This window comes from Montipora foliosa, chromosome 10 (assembly GCF_036669935.1).
Source record: "Montipora foliosa isolate CH-2021 chromosome 10, ASM3666993v2, whole genome shotgun sequence".
NCBI lineage: Eukaryota > Metazoa > Cnidaria > Anthozoa > Scleractinia > Acroporidae > Montipora > Montipora foliosa.
In genome coordinates, this window is record NC_090878.1 from 36210914 (window position 1) to 36228877 (window position 17964).

Here is a 17964-nt window from a genome sequence, read left to right on the forward strand (position 1 = left end):
CTTTAATCGAAAACGTACGTAATACGCGGTGATATTTACTACCGGAATGTGCAACCGACCAAGTCTTCGCGACCATAGTCAGTAGCCTCGTTAGCGCAGTAGGCAGCGCGTCAGTCTCATAATCAGTAACAGACATCTGAAGGTCGTGAGTTCGATCCTCACACGAGGCATCTCTTTTTTGTTTTGTTTTCTTTAATCGAAAACGTACGTAATACGCGGTGATATTTACTACAGGAAAGTGCAACCGACCAAGTCTTGGCAACCGTAGTCAGTAGCCTCGTTAGCGCAGTAGGCAGCGCGTCAGTCTCATAATCAATATCAGACATCTGAAGGTCGTGAGTTCGATCCTCACACGCGGCATCTCCTTTTTGTTTTGTTTTCTTCAATCGAAAACGTACGTAATACGCGGTGATATTTACTACAGGAAAGCCCAACCGACCAAGTTTTGGCAACCGTAGTCAGTAGCCTCGTTAGCGCAGTAGGCAGCGCGTCAGTCTCATAATCAATATCAGACATCTGAAGGTCGTGAGTTCGATCCTCCCACGAGGCATCTCCTATTTGTTTTGTTTTCGCTAATCGAAAACGTACTTAATACGCGGTGATATTTACTACCGGAAACTGCAACCGACCAAGTCTTCGCGGCCGTAGTCAGTAGCCTCGTTAGCGCAGTAGGCAGCGCGTCAGTCAATCAATATCAGACATCTGAAGGTCGTGAGTTCGATCCTCACGCGAGATTTCTCCCTTTTGTTTTTTTTATTTTTTTTAATCTAAAACGTACGTAATACGCGGTGATATTTACTACAGGAAAGTGCAACCAAGATCGAAAAAATACATCGTGCAATACCTTCTTGGCGCTGTTCTCTTTGTAGTCTGCCCAATTCATTCCATTTTGACTATACGCCAACGTGTACTGTATAACCCACTGACGAGCATCTTCTCGCCCCTGAGTGGCGAACTTTACCAACCGTTTGTACCCTCCAAAGTTGACCTGTAACCACTGCGTTCGAGTGTTATATTTAGCAATCCAGGCTCCCCATCGTGAACCGGATCTGCGCAAATAAAGCCTTCCCCTGTTGGGACCGGAATTGCTGTCATAGCTTGATGAAGCGATAAGTTGTGTAGAGCGAATGCGGCCATTTTGCATTCCGAGAGGCTTGTTACACAGCACACCTTGAGAAAAGAACAAATATTGCTTATGAATCAATTACGCTGACAGAGTTCTTGGTGCTGTTTAGTGCACGACAGAAACACCGAAGAAAGCTGTGAGGACGCCAGACTTGCGCTTCGTAGCCAATGTTTTCAAGTCCAGCTCCGATCAGTAGCTGGAGCTGTCTTGTTGACACGAGCGATTTTTGTCGTCACGAATGGATGAAATAGCATCGAGTTTCTAGTAAGTTCGAAACCCTTGCAATAACGCAGCGACAAATCGTGAAAAAGTTTTTAAAAAATTCGGGCCTAGCTCATCGGTGTTTTTCTTAATTGAAAGTCCACCGCGACAAAAATTCCGTCGAGCTGCTGCGGCAAAAATCGCACGTTTAAGCGTAGTTAAGCGTAGTTAAGTAAACCTTCATTCAACCGTACTAAATTCCCGTGAAGAATGAATCAACCAAACCCACGAAAGACCACCTCCGAGCATCAGTGGTTTCATACCTCAGTTGGTTAAAGCGTCCCTTAATTTAGTCTCTACGTAATTGCTAAAATTGCGTTCATAACTGCGAGGATCATAGCTTCACTTGATCTGCTGTGTTTGTTGGTACTTTTGGTTGACTAGATGGCGTAAACTCTCTGTTTCTTCCTAGTTCTTTTCCACTGCACTTGTGCATGCTGTAAAGATGGCTTGATGATTTTGAGTTTTAATTTCATAGGACCTTTTAGTATCATTTACTTAAGTTCTTGCCAGAATTTTCGGAGATTTTGACTTAATGCTAAACTTAACTGGCTCCCTAAACAAACGAAATAAAGTCTAAATTTGGCTCACCGTTTTGATAAATAGAGCCTCCAAATAGTTAATCACACTCACCGACAATACAGCCATACAGCTCGACTCTCATGGAAATCCAACTGTACCACGTGACAGGGTGGAATCTAAAGTAGCGGCCTATGATCACGTGACTTAGCCTGTGTCGGACCACAATGTGCTGATCAAAGTTGCCATTAAATATCTGCAAAAGGAACCCGATACAATTTCAAGAGAATCTCTTAACATGTGCAAAAACAGAGTATAACAGGCTTTTGTTCTTATCATTACTGATTGTATAATTTTATTTAACATCTCTAATATCTCCAATATTGATCTAAAATGAACAATTCTTTCAACAGGTAATGGTGGACGAGAAAAGTACGATGCCGAGCAATATCCGCGCAATTGTCAACAACACAGTACAGAAGGTACTGCCTGCGCCTGCGCGTGAAGGGCATTGAGAGCATGCCAGAGGTTGATAATTTACAAAATGAAATTAGCGGCATGCAAGACTATTTCTCCATCAGACTTTAACTAAAAGTGTGTAATGTGAAATGCTAGTTTTCTACCCCATATGAACCATGTGAGCGTTAGCCCTACTGATGGAAATGGGCCCACACAAGGACAGAGAAAAACTTTGACCAGGGTGGGAATTGAACCCACAACCTTCGGGTTAGATCACCGCTGCTCTACCGACTGAGCTACAAGGTCAGACGGGAGCAGGACGTTGGAACTGAAGATGTTAAAGTCACGGCAATGAACACATAAAACTACAAGGAATGACTACGTTTTTGCAAACATTGGCCGTGTAGCACTTATATTTGAACAGACTTAACTGATTAGAGTGTAATGTGAAGTGCTAGTTTTCTACCCCATATGAAACATGTGAGCTTTAGCTCTATTAATGGAAATGGCCCACACAAGGACAGAGAAAAACTCTGACCAGGGTGGGAATTGAAGCCAAGATCTTCGAGTTAGATCACTGCTGCTCTACCGACTGAGCCACAAGGTTAGATGGGAACTGGGTGGGAACTTAAGACGTGAATTTCTCGATCAGTCTCCGCAACTCAATCGTTAATTAAGACATCCGAGGGGTAAAAAGACTTAACACTTTTCCGTTCTCAAGATACCGCAGTGAGAATTGTGACACCCGAGGAAGGCCCGAAATGTTTCGGGACTTTCGAAACTGTTCCCTGTCCCGAAATACAGGTGACAACAATCAAAATGCCCCAATTACCCAAACACTGACATTAAACCCAAGGTTGCTAATAGGAAGTTAGGGTGAGAACTTAACGGGACACTTTAAGATCTTATGGAAAATTCCCTAAGATGCATCAAAAAAGCGCGTTTGATTTCGCTGTATTTGGACTAACCTTGGTTCGACCATTCTCTTTGTAAGGTACAAAGTTATAACCATTTCTGCTGTAAGTCAAATAATACGATTTCACCCACTGCACGGAGTTCTGCCGTCCTTGAGTTGCGCACTGCGACACTTTGGTAAGTGCGCCAAAATCAATTTGCAACCACTGGCGTTTGTCGCTTGTCTTTGCGCACCAGGCTCCTCCCATTCGTCCTTGTCTGCGCCCGTTCAGTCTGCCGCTGCCTGGTCTGCAGTAGAAGTTCTGGTACGACGAGGCGCGCATCATGGGACTGGCGACGCGCATGTCCTCAAGACCAAGAGGCATATCACATTTATCTAAAACACAGTAATGAATGACGAGTAAAGTCTTCTGATGTTTCGCTGTTGACCTCACGATCATATAAATAAAAGAGTTATGGATATCGTTCTTTCACAGTGGCTACACCACGTTTATGGAATGCGCTTCTACAGGATATCAGGAACTGTCATTGTTTACAAACTTTTAAGTCAAAACTAAAAACGCATTTATTTACCTTGTACAGTTTTTTTTTTCTTGCTTTTAATCAAATTTTCAAATGCATTATTATTATTATTATTATTATTATTATTATTATTATTATTATTATTCGATTCTCTCCAGTTGTCGGGTGTTCCACTGTGTAGTGTTTATTGTGCCTCAGCAACTCCCCGTAGCTTAGAGACACAACACTTTCCGCAACAGGTGAGCAGTTCCAAGAATGGCTGATATTATTATTATTATTAGTAGTAGTAGTAGTAGTAGTAGTAGTAGTAGTAGTAGTAGTAGTAGTTGTTGTTGTTTTTGTTGTTTTTGTTGTTGTTGTATTATAAATAAATGGCAGCAATGCTCTGGGGATCTATGTGGGTATCAACAATTGCTCAACTTGGGCTCGTGAAATAAATGTGTGATATAGCTAAGTTTTCTAACAAACTCGTTTTTCACGTTACTAGGCTCCCAACGTGACAATAGTGTTGCCACAAAATACCATGTAAACACTCTTCACAGACTCACAATCCCTTACTTCTTATATTTTCTAATATGTGGAGATGGTTATGAAACTCGACATGTTTCTTTGTTTTATGTTTTTGTTCCCTGTTTTGGCCAGAACTATGCACAAGCCACACCCTTTTATAAACGACAGCCAATCAAAAGTTTCGATTAATTTATTCAAAACTCAGTTGTGAACCGAGGATGATCACGGTCAGGTTAACATGAAGTGCGACAGTACTGTTCTCGCTTTTGAAGTTTTCGGAGTTTCATAACCAGTCCATCTATATGTTCTTTTTGATGGAGAGCGTTCGCTTTACACCTAACTAGCAAAATTTTGAGCTTTGAGTTTTATCCAAAGGCTGTTTTATTTTGAGTGTAAGTTTTGGATTTCACGGTCCGCCCTTACTCGCGTTCAAAACTGACCGATTGGACCTCAGAGAGTTGGATCTTGAGAAAATGACGTCATTTACTCACTAGCTTTTTAAAGTTAGTACTGGCGGACCAATAAATTCCAGTTAAAATAAACAGGTGTCTTTTTCAAATCAGAACTTAAAACTTGGGTCAGTTAGTATTTAGTTAACATAGTTTTCAAATTCAAAGAAAAAAAAAGAATTGTTTTTTTTTTTTGATCGTAGTACCACTTTAATCTCGTGACTAAGGAAAAAATGAGAACTTACTCCAAGGGCTTCCATAAAGCTCAAATCGCATGCTAATCTGAGACTTCCAACCACGTGGTATAATTCGCACAAATCGGGCGTAGATCGGCGGGTTGAAGGGACGCGTTTGTACAGAAGTGCGATCTTGGTTTCCGGTGAATGTCTGCAAGAATATGAAATAAGATATACGCTTTCTTTAAGATTCCTTCCCGCAAGGAAAATTCTGACCCTATTTCAAGTATTAAGAGTAATCTCCATTATTTAAAAAGCAATGTTCTGATGTTCTTATTCAAGCCTGGTGGTTTCTGGAGGTCTAATATTATTTAATATTTTACAGATACTCATTTTATAAAATGTAACAAGTATCCTCAAATTTTGTGAAATTTTTCTTCCTTTAATTTATGGGTGGCGAATTTAAGAACTAACCTAAATAAATAGATGACGAAAACTAGGCTAGAGTAAAACGCTACCCACCCCTCCCCCAATTTTATCCCGAATGACCTGCAGTGCGTTTTCCACCTTTTAGAATTATCACTTCGTAATGTAGAAGTTCTGACAATGTTCTTGCGATAGAGTATTATTTGTCCCAAAACTTCCCAATGGAATTTAGCAACAACAAAAACTAAGTTTGGTAATCTTCTTTCCCCTCTTCTACATAACCTGCAACATGGCCAAACCGCGAGTTCCCTTGAAAAACGCCGCGAATTTTGCGTCTGTTCTCTTAGTTTTACAATCTTGATTCATGATTAGTTGGTAGAAGTTTAACAAACAAGAATAATCAGGAAAAGGTTTGATAAACATCAGTTTTTACTTCAAGCTGTCGTTTTCGAAAGGTTCTCGTCGCACATCGGTGAGTCACTGTCGTTATATGGAAGGTGAATGGAGTAGTCAATACCCTGGTTTCGTTTTCAGCATTGGAAAATATGTGTGTTGTTATTAAGAAGATTGGAAATGTATACGTTTTATAAGTACAAAAAATATTTTTCAAAAATGTTTCCCACGCAATGAGCGCTCCTTTGCAATTGCACATGTCGTAAACTGAAATTCAAATTCGACTGAGTTATAATTGACTGTCACGACAGTTAGCGGACCGTTAAGAAAAGAAGTCGACAAAGCGGATCGAAATGAGCCAATCATAATTTTGAAAGCGGATCATCAACACATTTCGCTACAATGATTGACAGCTGCGAAAAATGGAATTTGAACTTCTGAGTCCGCTAGCTTTTGAAAAACGCAGTAATTCGGTAGGTGTATTATACCTTGACATACGCATTCCACCAGTTATTGATTTTGGAGAAATAGATCCCGTCCATGCTATAATGGACATAGAACGCAGTCACCCATTCATCCTTATCGTGTCGTCCTTGTATTGCAATACCCGTCAGTATCATTGATCTTTTGAAATCAACTTGAATCCACTGATTGTAGTTATTGTAGCGCGCGCGCCACCCTCCCGCATAAGCTCCAGCACGAGCGCGATGCAGTCGAGCGAGCCATGGTGCGTGGTACTTGTTAAATTCAGACGAGGCGGTGATTTGAGCATTCTTTATGGCGCCTGACTGAAGCCCAACAGGAGAATCCCAGAAGTTCTCTGAAAAAAGCCATGTTAAATAACAGTTGTTAGAAGGTCACAGGCGTGGGCTACAAATTTCTCCAAGGGTACACCCTTCCTTGCCTCTCTCCGGTCTCTATTTGAGTGTGCCTTCTTTAATCTTTAATACAATAAAAAAAGATAGCACAGAAAGAAACTGAGACGATAACGCATGCGCAGTCTTGCCGCTTGCAGAAAGCGAGGAAAGGAATAAAGCTTGAAGAACACGCGTCGAAAATAATATATTCTCGTGGTATTTTAAAAGTTCTTAATTTGGTATAGTCCAATTTAAGAGCTTTGTAGAAAATCTGCCGCTTAAGATCAGCCACTAGAACGATTGCAAAAGTAGATTAAAGTTTACTTGAAAATCCACCATTCTTTCAATCACCCTCTTTTTGTACGCTTATTATTAAGAATTAGTTACCCTTTTTTTCTGGCCAAACCTGAATATACAAGTAATCATAGCTGCATACCTTTTAATCGTCCACCGTATAACTCTATCCTCATGCTGATATAAGAATTCCACGATTTTGGATGAATCCTGATGTATCTTGCTCGGATGGCCGGGTTTATTCTGCGGGCAACTGTATTGTAAATGTCGTAATTGCCGCTAAAGAGCTAGGGTTGAAAAAAAACTATCATTTTCAATTTGGTATCAACGTGATTTTTGTAACTTAACTTGGTAAGATAAAGAGGTTTTCAATAGAGTGTCGATACTGAGTCATTTCGAAAATGAATGGTTTTGAGATGATACGCTTTGCGATTGGTCATAAAATCTCGCGCTTCTTTCTTAGTATGGCAAGCAATTCTCAGGCTGATTGGCGATTGGTTGGTTTTAGTAGAGATTTGATTGTACGGACGATTACCATGGAAACGGTCCGTAGAGCCTCGTTTCCAAACAGAGGTAGTTTGACTTTTTTATGAGGAAGACAATACTTTAAGAACAGCGAACTTTCGTTGCCCGGATCACCCTCTTCTAAAGCAAATGAGTCATAAACCCCCACCCCCCGCCCTCCCTCCACCTTCACTGTGAATCGAGCCCCTCAATCGGGACCGAGTTTTCTGCAACGGAATTCGACATTGCATAGGCTCCTTAATCCTGGGTTTACCGGTGACTTTCAAGAATATTCTCCTCAGTTAACACTTACGCAGTTTTGAGAGCGGGCGCGCGACGTCTATCGCTTTCACACAGAAGTTCCTTAATTGGATCGGGGAAAGCGAAAGGACAGAAGATTTCTGATCGAAGGAGACGATAGGAATTGGGGTAAGGAGGAAGTTTGTTTTCCTTTCTTCTCCCTACCAAGTGTGCCCCACGCATTTTCGTTTTCCCTCTCCTCAGCTTCCGCGCACTTCCGCTCGAAGAAGGAGCGCCTTCTGAGGAAGATCTGAGAAGATGCCTTTGCGGAGGAGAAAGCCGACGTTAAAAAAAACTCAAGGCTGCTTCCGCTTACCTTAACGCGTCCAAATGAGACGAAAGTCTTGAACTGCGCACCGTTCTGACTGTAAGACAGCTGATAGGTTATCGCCCAATAATGCGCTCCTCTCCGCCCCTGTGTGGCGATACCTTTGACGATACTCGTCTGCTCCAAGTCGATCTGATACCATTGATTTTTGTCGCGATTCTTTGCCATCCAGCCACCCGTCCTACTGTGCGCAGCAAATTGGTTCAGTCGTCCTCGATCAGGTCCCTGGTTGTAGTTGTACACCGACGAAGCCCGAAGTTGACCCGAAAGGATTCGTTGGTCTTCCATACCGAGAGGCATCATGAAACGATCTGTGAAGATGTTATGTTATTGTAAATGATAACCGTCTTACATAAATAAAGAGACAGCGGCCAAACCCGTCCCGTCAGTGTACTAACCCTGAAATCATCCGTTGCCATGTTTTCTCTAGTATTAGCCCACTTTCGATATATTGAAATTCAGTCCTAAACAAAAGGCATCATCCTGAGGCTTTGGGGAATAAATATAAGGATTTGTATGAGTTTGTTCCCCAGAGCCTCGAGATGATGCCTTTTGTTGAGGACTGAATTTTAATATATCGAAAGTGGGCTAATACTTGAGAAAACATGGCAACGGATGATTTCAGGGTTAATACACTTTATGCGTTCTAAAATTCCATGAATTTCCAAGACTTTAATTTCAAGGGCAATATAAGACAAAATTCAAGACTTAGAAAATCCTGAAATGTATACGGTCCAGAATATAAAATGGAGTGCTCACGAAGACAGCAAGCAAAGAGACAGGTTGTAAGGCGGTTTTCTGAAAATTGAGATAACGATTTTATTTGGTTTTAGCATAAATTGTTAGTTTTGCAGGATTTTTCACGACTTGTCCTTATTTTCCAGGATTTCCAGGTCTGGATTTTATAATTTTGGAAATCCATTACTTTCCAGGATTGCCATGACTCTATAATGCACCCCTTTTCCCTTTTTTCATAGGAAACCTACGATAGCATAGCTTGCAACTGGCTATCGAATGTCTCGACCAACTAAACCTTTCATTCGGTCAGTCAGTGAACGTTCCTCAAAAAAAGTGCATGTTGCATGACATTCACGATTACAGACACTTCCGTATCAACTCGGCGAGCTCCTCTCGTGTGTGAGTCATCCTCTTTTGGGTGCTCAAGAAGTTACGATAGTAATTTCTCTCCGCTTTAGAAAATAGTAGTTTCTCTCTTTTCTTTTCTTTTTTTTTTTCGCGGAACATTTGAGTAATTAAATACATTTGCCAGATCATGAATCGTCTATTTTATAAATCGTGGAAATCAAAGTGGCCACGATTCATAATGAACTCAAAATCTTTCTCCGATGCTTCACGAAAATAACATGCTCACTCTTGGTTTGTAGCAGCTTTGTGTTTTAACCTGACTGTAGAAGCTTCGATGTCTTCTCTCGTCTTAAGCGCCAGCTGGGTGATATATTTGTACTGAGGATCATTTTTTTTCCGAAGAAGGGACTCTGGTGTTCCTTTAGAGAACACCGAAATATTACTGAGACAAATATAAAAGGGGAGACATTTACCCGTGCGGCAGCCGTAGAACTCAACTCTCAGGGAGATGTGAGAAGACCATCCCCAGGGATGAATACGAACGTAGCGTCCTCGAATGCACGGAACGAACGGATACGACACCACCGTGTTGCGGTCGCGATTGCCAGTGAAATACTAAAAAGGAAAGAAAGTGAGAAAAATGTCAGCCTTCTAGAGACTTTCATCTAAAGTGATGACTGTGTTTACTATTGAAGCAATAGAGGACTTTTTCCGTGTTTACACATCCAAATCTAAACACAAGGGGGAGTTGTGCAAACCCGAGACGCAGTAGAGGGTTTACATAACTGTCGAGAATTCTCCCAACTCGCCCGAGTGTTTAGATGAGGCTATGTAAACACGGAACACAGATATTGACCAATGCGAGTGCGCATACTATCCTAATTATTTTATAATGCATGATCTATCTGCATACATTTTTATATCAACAACGTCATAATCATCATTATCCTAGTCATGATCACCATCGCCATAATTACACGATTCTAGATCCCTGGATGCAGGGACTCAGGTTTGGGGTCTCAGTGTTATCAAATGTCCTAGGTTTGTCGCACAAACCGGGCACGGAATGACTTTGTTAATACAATGGAATATTATAGGAGTGTAAGATAATTATGCAGCCTGTAAATAATATGTAGTCTCGACTTTTCTTATAGTTTCACGCTTGTTAAAGATCACGAATAAAGAGAGTTTCTTTTATGGTACGATGTCGGTCGGACCTCCCAGTGGCTAGAATTTCAAAGTGGTCCCATTTTAGGTTGTGACCAGTTGAGATTACATGATCACCAAGAGCTGACGTGCTGTTGTTACTTATCAACGCCTTGAAGTGTTCAGATTTCCGGTCATGTAGCCTACGCTTTGTTTTATCAATGAAAATTTCTTTGCAATCCCAGCAAATAGCTTTATACATAACTTTGGAAATCAGAGATCGAGCTAATCTGTCCTTATATGGGAAAAAAGACTTGATGTTACAGGGTACTATTAAAAAACACTCTAAGGTCGATGCAAACGTAAAATTCACAAATGCAACATTTCAGCTGTCTAGCGATGACATTACTTTGTAAACCAGGTAGGGTAGGACTATGTAAATTATCCTTTTGGGTACCGTTGTTGGGCGTTTAGCATTTTGCTGTTGTCTTCTTAAAACATCATTAATACTGTAGTGATACCACACATCGTCATCAACACATCTACCGATCTTCAAGAACTCTGTATTCCATGGTTTTAGTCCACAGGAAATAAACTATACTTTTTCCGAAATAAGATGTTGTTCTTGAGGCAAAACGCCATCCAAAGCCTTAGGATATTTTCTTGGTTTTTTGAAAAAAGTCCTAAGGGAGCCTTCCTCCCACAATTTTGTCTCCAAAAACAGCCCACATACAACATAAAAGACCCATCAACTTTGTGTATTGATTATTGATTCAAAACGTTTCCAAATAAAAACGCGAATTACCTTTCTGCTATTTCGTTCCATGTACTCCACGAAGTGCACTCTGTCCATACTGTGTGACAAATAGAACTGTGTCACCCATTGGTTCGCATCCTGTCTTCCTTGCATTGCGATCCTGACGATCTTTGAAGCACCTCCAAAATCAACCTGGAGATACTGGTACCGATTGTTATATTTCGCGGACCAGGCCCCCATGTATCGTCCGCGGCGACGGCCATGAAGCCGAGCGAGGAATGGGCCATGGTTGATATCGTGAAAAGATGAGGCTGTGATCATGTGATTTTTGATACGCCCATTCTGTAATCCCATCGGCCGGTTACAAAGTGTACCTATGGAAAGAAACAGCAGAGAGAGACAATTCCTTGAATTATTTAGTCTTTTTTATCGTTTCCTTCTTTCCTGGCAATTCGATTCAATTCAATGTCTTTAAACCATCTCCGAGGTCACTGAGTCAATTTAATTGAATTTAAATGCGAAGTTGTCTTTCGTTTCGGTGACATGCCACCATTATTAAATGTGAAAATGTAGACTGATTAAAGATGAGATTGGTAACTGTGAAAATACATTGGAATACCAACTCGCACGCCTGATGGTGCATGTTCTGTTAACAACAGTAACAGAGGAGTCCTGGATACTAGAACAAATCCGGATACGTGTGAACGGGTCCTAAAAATAGCTTGATGTTGTTCTCGTAGAAATTGTCGTCGTATATTTTGAGGCCCCTCTTGAGCATACAACAAAACGAACTCACCAAGTCTGCAGCCATACAATTCAAATCTCATAGCGATGTAACTGTACCATGTCTTTGGGTGAATACGAACGTACTTCGTTTTCAGTGAAGGCCTGAACTCGTGGAAAACCACAAGGTGTCTCTCCATGTTGCCTTGGAATACCTAAAATGAAGAAAGCAATTCAGCACCAAGTCCAAATGAACCGAAAATTTGTTATACAAGGCCCGTGTAAATATTTTCCTGTGCTGAGGAAGAGGAGATGTGATTGGCTTACACGCCACCTCCTCTCCACCCCCCTCCCCCTCCCCTCGTGTATTACGCTGTAAAAGCTGATTCTAACTTTTGAGTTTGATAGTGAAATCCCAGGGTGTCGTCATTCAAATGAAAGCTACTAACCTGTCCTTTTCTGTGATGTTGTTTATTTTGCTGTACAAGAAGGTTCTAACTTTTGACACTGTGGATTCTAACATGGGACCATTCAGATGAAAGCCATTGAGCAGCAATTTCCTGTGGTGTTGTTCATTATACTATATAATGCTATTGTGACGTTTGAGTTTGCAAGTACAATCCAAAGGGTGATCATTTAAACAGAAATTCCTAAGCAAACGTTTCCTGTGGTACTGTTTGTTAGCTGGTGGCCCAAACTTGAAAGTGTGGGAGTCAAAACGTAATTGCACAACACAGCAGCACTTTATTTGTTACCGCTGGGATTCATTTGTCTGTGTGGGTTGTAAGAAATCAAATTAATTACCTTCGTCTTGGGATTTAATGTGGCTTTGGCGAAAAACCAAAGTTATTACTTTGCAAATTACAACAGCGAAGCAAGACGGAAAGCAATACAAAATAAAGGCATATGGCAAAATTATTTCCGAACCTAAAACAAAGCAAAACTTATCAAAAGAAATCATCTTTACCTTAAGTTTGTTTCCTTGTTTAACAGGGAAGAACTGTACTCCATTGTCGCCATACGAGACTGTGTAAGACTTTACCCATTGGTTGGCATCATACCGACCCTGGGTTGCGATTCTCTTTACTCTCGTAGCAACGCCCAAATAGATCTGTAACCACTGATTGGTGTTCCGGTACTTGGCAACCCAGCCTCCCCGCAAATTGCCATGGTTCCGCGCCTGTAGTCTTGCGCTCCATGGCCCGTAATACTGATTGTACATGGAACTTGCGTGAAGCATATCCCTTGTAACCCGGCCATCTCCCATTCCCAAAGGAAGGTCGCAAGGATCTTTTTAGCAGAAAACAAAAAAGGAGCATAGTAGTAAGCATACTATTGTAAAAGGGGTGAAGGAGGTCCCAGGGTACGATGTTGGAGTCCGAAAATTTCGGAGAGTTTTTATTTGAAAACGTCAAAATCTTCGAAGACTCAATGGGTGAAAACTGTGGATTTGGTTAAGAAAGATGGACGGCTCGTTTCATTACCTTGACGGCTTTGAAGTTCAAATTCCAATTAAAAACTTCGTTTTTTACTGTCGGCGATCACAGTGGCGGAGTGGGTAATTGGTTCACATCCAGCATTGTGATTGGCCGATTTCGGTCTCTTGGTAGATTTCAGTTTCGGACTGTCTGCCAGCAATCACTGCAAACATGATTGCTGGGATGAAAAATCGAAACCATGTTGTTGAAAGTTGAACTTTAGAGTGTTCTGTTCGTATTTATGAACTGGTTTGCTAAAATATAGACTGAGTAGCTGCCGGATTGTTGGTGCGAGGCAAATTAACAAGCGGCGAAGCCGCGCGGAGAATGTGGGTAGGGAGGGGTAGTACGCCCCTCCACATTCCCCGCTTGTTAATTTATTTGCCTCTCGCCACAACACATCCTCTACCCCTGAAATAACGATTATCGACAATTCTTAATTTTCTCTCATTGACTCTTATCGTCAATAGACCAATTTCGATAGATTAAAATTCAGTCCAAAACAAAAGGCATCATCTCGAGGCTCTGGGGAATAAACACTTACAAATCCTTATATTTATTCCCCAGAACCTCGAGATGATGTCTTTTGTTTAGGACTGAATTACGCTTAGCGCTTGAAAGGAATTGTGGGAAATGTATGTCTATTTTTAAAATCCGAACCCCAATGCCTAAACTCGCAGGACTCGAACCTGGGAATGTTCGATTAATAACCCTTTACCTTAACCACTTGATTACCAAATCACTAACTGCCAGAACATTATTTTTTTTAATATGTCCTTTTTTTTTCTTTTTCGCTGTAAACGTGTATTATAACCCGCTAAGGAACAAGTTTAAACAAGAGAAAATGTCGGTTACCAAACCTCAAGAGAAAGCTAACCATTTTAAACTCAAGGACTAGACTTAACAACTATTCAGCAATTATTTTATATACCGGTAATGGTATACTAATTAGAGCTGGTAAATAATCGATACAATTGTCAGCCAGTTGTCAAAGTGTGTGGTTCAAATCCCGTTAAGAAACGCAGCTTTTACTTCTTTTTCTTTTCATCTGCTACCACAAGTCCTGGGACAGAGTAACCTAAATTGACGATAACAGTCCATCCAAAGAAAATTAGGAATTGTCGATAAACGTCATTTCAGAGGCAGAGGACATGTTGCGCGCGAACAATACCGCCAGCTATGAAGGCTATTGTCGCTAATCATAATACGACTTCCAGAAATAACACCACAAATTTTGCGAGAGAAAAACGTCCCTCACCTGCTCGGCAACCATACAGTTCCACTCTCATACAAATATGACTTGACCATGATTTTGGGTGAATACGAACAAAACGCGCCAGTAGTGGTGGGTTGATAGCGTGCGTGACGATAGAGTTTCGGTCACGGTTTCCTATGAAGTACTGCAAAGACACATCAATCACTATTAAAATTATTATTCCTTCTTTAGTAATGTTAATAGCGATACATATTAGCGCATAATCCAATTTATTGGCGGGTGTAATTTTTATTTGCTTAGCGATAACTTTTGTTTTTCACGCTTTTGGGCGTGACAGAAACTATCGTAATAACTGCGTGACACCCGCTAACCTTAACATCGCCAAGGCAGAAAATATTCAACCCGTGTAGAATAGTAGACACTTTAAACACAAAAAATTCGATTAAACCAAATGCAAGGGGATCTGTTTTTAATGATGCATGATAAAATGGATCGATTGTAAAACTACACTCCAAGGAAAGCCTTCCAAGGCCTTGTGTGATGAAGATCGGTCTTTCAGAACAATGCTGTCACACAACTAGCAAGAAGATTATTCACTGATTATTGCTAACTCTCTGGTGAGCAGACGACCTTGACGAAGCCAAGAGCATTCCTAGGTATTTCCCACAAACACTTCGCACAGTTTGTGTCTGAAAGAAGTTTGTAGTGCACGATCTGGCAACAGCAATTGTCAAGTCGCTCTGATCAACAAACACATTTTTCGACAAGTACGAGGCAATCGGATCAAAAACCCCGCAAATACAATACCTTAAAATCACTGTAAAATGCCAAAAGGCTCATTTTCATTTAAAAACATAAACAAAAGCCTTAGCAGGCCTTGAAAGAAAGGGTTAATTAAAGTTAGCCTCTGATCAGTTCACACGGTCAAAAAATACGGTTGATTTGTTAAATATATGAACTCACCGTTCGTGTAAAATTACATATTTCTGGGCTGGTCGGTGATAAGGTGAACACGATTTATGCGACAGTTTTTTCGATGTTTTGCAGCGTTAGCAAGCAAAGATTTAGTCGACAGAGCATCAGAACTACAGATTTGAACGTTCCCGCTAAAGCAATATCACGTGACAAAAAACGTCACGAAACAGTCATTTGCGTTATGCCTGCAACATGCGGGAAAAATATGATAAGAAAGTTAACGCAATAAATGATCTTCCTAAAAATGTATTCCAATATCAAAAAGAAAACAAAGCAGTCTAGTCCTAAGCTTTACAACAAATGAGAAATAATTCAATCCAACTCTCCAACTGCGTTAAATCTAATCCAGGAATCGTTCGAATCATCTATTTCACACATGAATATCTTATATTTTTTATCCGAGTTGCGTATATCGTGTCCATCACGTCTGCTAGAACAGTTTTTTGTTATCTTCATGTTTGACAGTTTGTTCATAAATGACACTGTGCACCCAACTTTTCAAAATTTTGACTCAGTCATGCGCAGCAAACTAAGGTGCTGGTTGGACAGGCATCTATTAAGACAATGCGTCACACCATATGATGTCACACAACAATCTGCAAAATTCGGTCACGAAGACAAAACGAAATTCGCACACATTTGATGTATTCGGTGCACATCAACTCGCAAAAAAGTGTTCTTCACAAAATCTCAGCCTTTGGCATCATCGTGGCATAAACCAAATATTCTTAAAATAGAAAAGGATTCATAAAATAGTTGCATATTAGTTAAAACGATTTTGAGTAAACGTTGAAGAAACCGGGCGACCTTAATTAAGATGGCGATTTTCTCCCTTATCTTTTAAGGTAATATATTACTTTGAGGTAATGACATTAAACGTTTTCAGGTTGTTAAAAAGTATCCAAATGTACGAACTGATACTTCTTTGTTACATTCCTCATTCAAAATTACTCTGATCAGATGACGAATACCCGTAGGATTGTCGTCTATGTTTGCTTGTGAGGGGAAAACAACAGTCCAAGAAGGTGGACAGTGCCAAATCGAAAGACGGTAGGACATACTATGTTGCAGGCAATCTTTTCAAAGAGCATTAAAAGCAAGGTGAACACACCGTAACACCCAAATTTTTGTTAAGCGGTGTTTAAAATTCAAGAAAGACAGTAAAAATGCAACGCTTTCCAAGGATCAATTTGAGCTCTTGTTAGTCCTTTTTAGCAATCATCAACAAACATGTCAGTGCGACATGGTATCAATCGATACACTCGGTTTTGTTTACTGACCATATAAGGTAAACTGCCTGGCCCGGGTTGCTCGAAACATGGTTAGCGCTAACCAGCGTTAAATACCATGGAAACCTAAAGGTTTTGATACTTTTAACAAATGGTTAGGGCTAACCATGCTTCGAACAACCGGTCCCAGAATTTCAGAGATTTAAAATCGCCATTTTTAACGCAGACTTCTCCAACTTTTGAATCGAGTATTTCGAACAATAAACGTTTTTACAACTGAAATTATAATTTCGCGTCCAACTCACTGTTACCATAGTTAATCTAGGCACTGGTTATGAAACCCTGGGAATTTCAAAAGCAGGAAAAATACAGTCGCAATTAGATGTTGAACCGACCGTAACCCTGCACAATCTTTTGTTTTTGGTTCGCAAGTTAATTTCGAATAAATTAGTCGAAGCTTTTGATTGGTTATCCTGCCGAAAAAAGCGTGTTTTTGTCGGGTTTTGTGCAGGGTCAAGGCCGAAAAAGCGAACAAAAACATGAAACAAAGAAACTTGTCGAGTTTCATAACCAGCCTACACTATTAACTATGCTGTTACGAGACAGAGATACGTGGAATGCAGTCTCATGTCTGCATGGCTCAAAAGAATGAAAATTCTCCTGTTCAAATTTGTCTCTCTCTTCTAAGAAGTTGCTCGGTATCTTCAGCTTACAGACAAGGAATTCACTTATGTCCAGATATATGCAAGTGATAGTTCCTTTTCGAATTATAGTATTAACGGTGAATACAAACACCAATGACACATTGATACAGGGTTAGTTTCGAACTCAGTAAAATAATCACAAAAACCGGCGGGAAGGTGAATGAAATTTAAAAAATTAAATAAACAATAGACAGAGTTGTAAACAGGTCATCTTCTCGCTGGAATTTGTGAATATGTTTACTTCGGATGGAGGCTAACCCTATAAAAATGCGCACTCAGTTCTTTTATTCAGCGGTCATACACCTTATTCCAAAATGGCCGCCATTTTAGTATTCTTTTGTTTCATTGTAAACTGGCTATTTTGGCCTCGCTTTCAAACATAAAATTCAACCTTGAACGAGGCCAACAGGGCCACTTTGCAATCAAACAAAAGAATACTAAAATGGCGGCCATTTTGGAATAGGGTGTATGGCGAAGTCGAAACTGGACTATTAGATGCACGGCCAATTTTGACATCCAGCACGAAGTTAGCGTTATTTAAGCTTAGGGTAAATGCAACTGTTTATCCTCACTTGAGGAGCAGCGGCATCTAAGGGACACATTGTGAGGTC

General features: G+C 40.5%; 1 protein-coding gene and 3 non-coding genes across 4 annotated transcripts in view; 3 read left to right on the top strand and 1 right to left on the bottom strand.

Annotated features, from left to right (window-relative positions):
- LOC137972867 (uncharacterized) overlaps positions 1-17964 on the bottom strand; it is a 237670-nt gene that overhangs the window by 184090 nt on the left and 35616 nt on the right. The window contains exons 24-35 of the mRNA XM_068819561.1: positions 14488-14629; positions 12719-13041; positions 11825-11966; positions 11077-11402; positions 9599-9740; positions 8028-8350; positions 7050-7194; positions 6245-6576; positions 5007-5148; positions 3334-3656; positions 2021-2162; positions 845-1170 (exon numbers count right to left, since the gene is read on the bottom strand). Coding sequence (XP_068675662.1) covers positions 845-1170; positions 2021-2162; positions 3334-3656; positions 5007-5148; positions 6245-6576; positions 7050-7194; positions 8028-8350; positions 9599-9740; positions 11077-11402; positions 11825-11966; positions 12719-13041; positions 14488-14629 — 2808 coding nt within the window. The remainder of the gene's footprint in view (positions 1-844; positions 1171-2020; positions 2163-3333; positions 3657-5006; positions 5149-6244; positions 6577-7049; positions 7195-8027; positions 8351-9598; positions 9741-11076; positions 11403-11824; positions 11967-12718; positions 13042-14487; positions 14630-17964) is intronic.
- Trnam-cau (transfer RNA methionine (anticodon CAU)) lies at positions 85-170 on the top strand. Its single transcript is given in 2 exon segments — positions 85-121; positions 135-170. It is a non-coding gene; the product is annotated as a tRNA-Met (tRNA).
- On the top strand, positions 275-360 carry Trnam-cau (transfer RNA methionine (anticodon CAU)). The gene is given in 2 exon segments: positions 275-311; positions 325-360. It is a non-coding gene; the product is annotated as a tRNA-Met (tRNA).
- On the top strand, positions 465-550 carry Trnam-cau (transfer RNA methionine (anticodon CAU)). The gene is given in 2 exon segments: positions 465-501; positions 515-550. It is a non-coding gene; the product is annotated as a tRNA-Met (tRNA).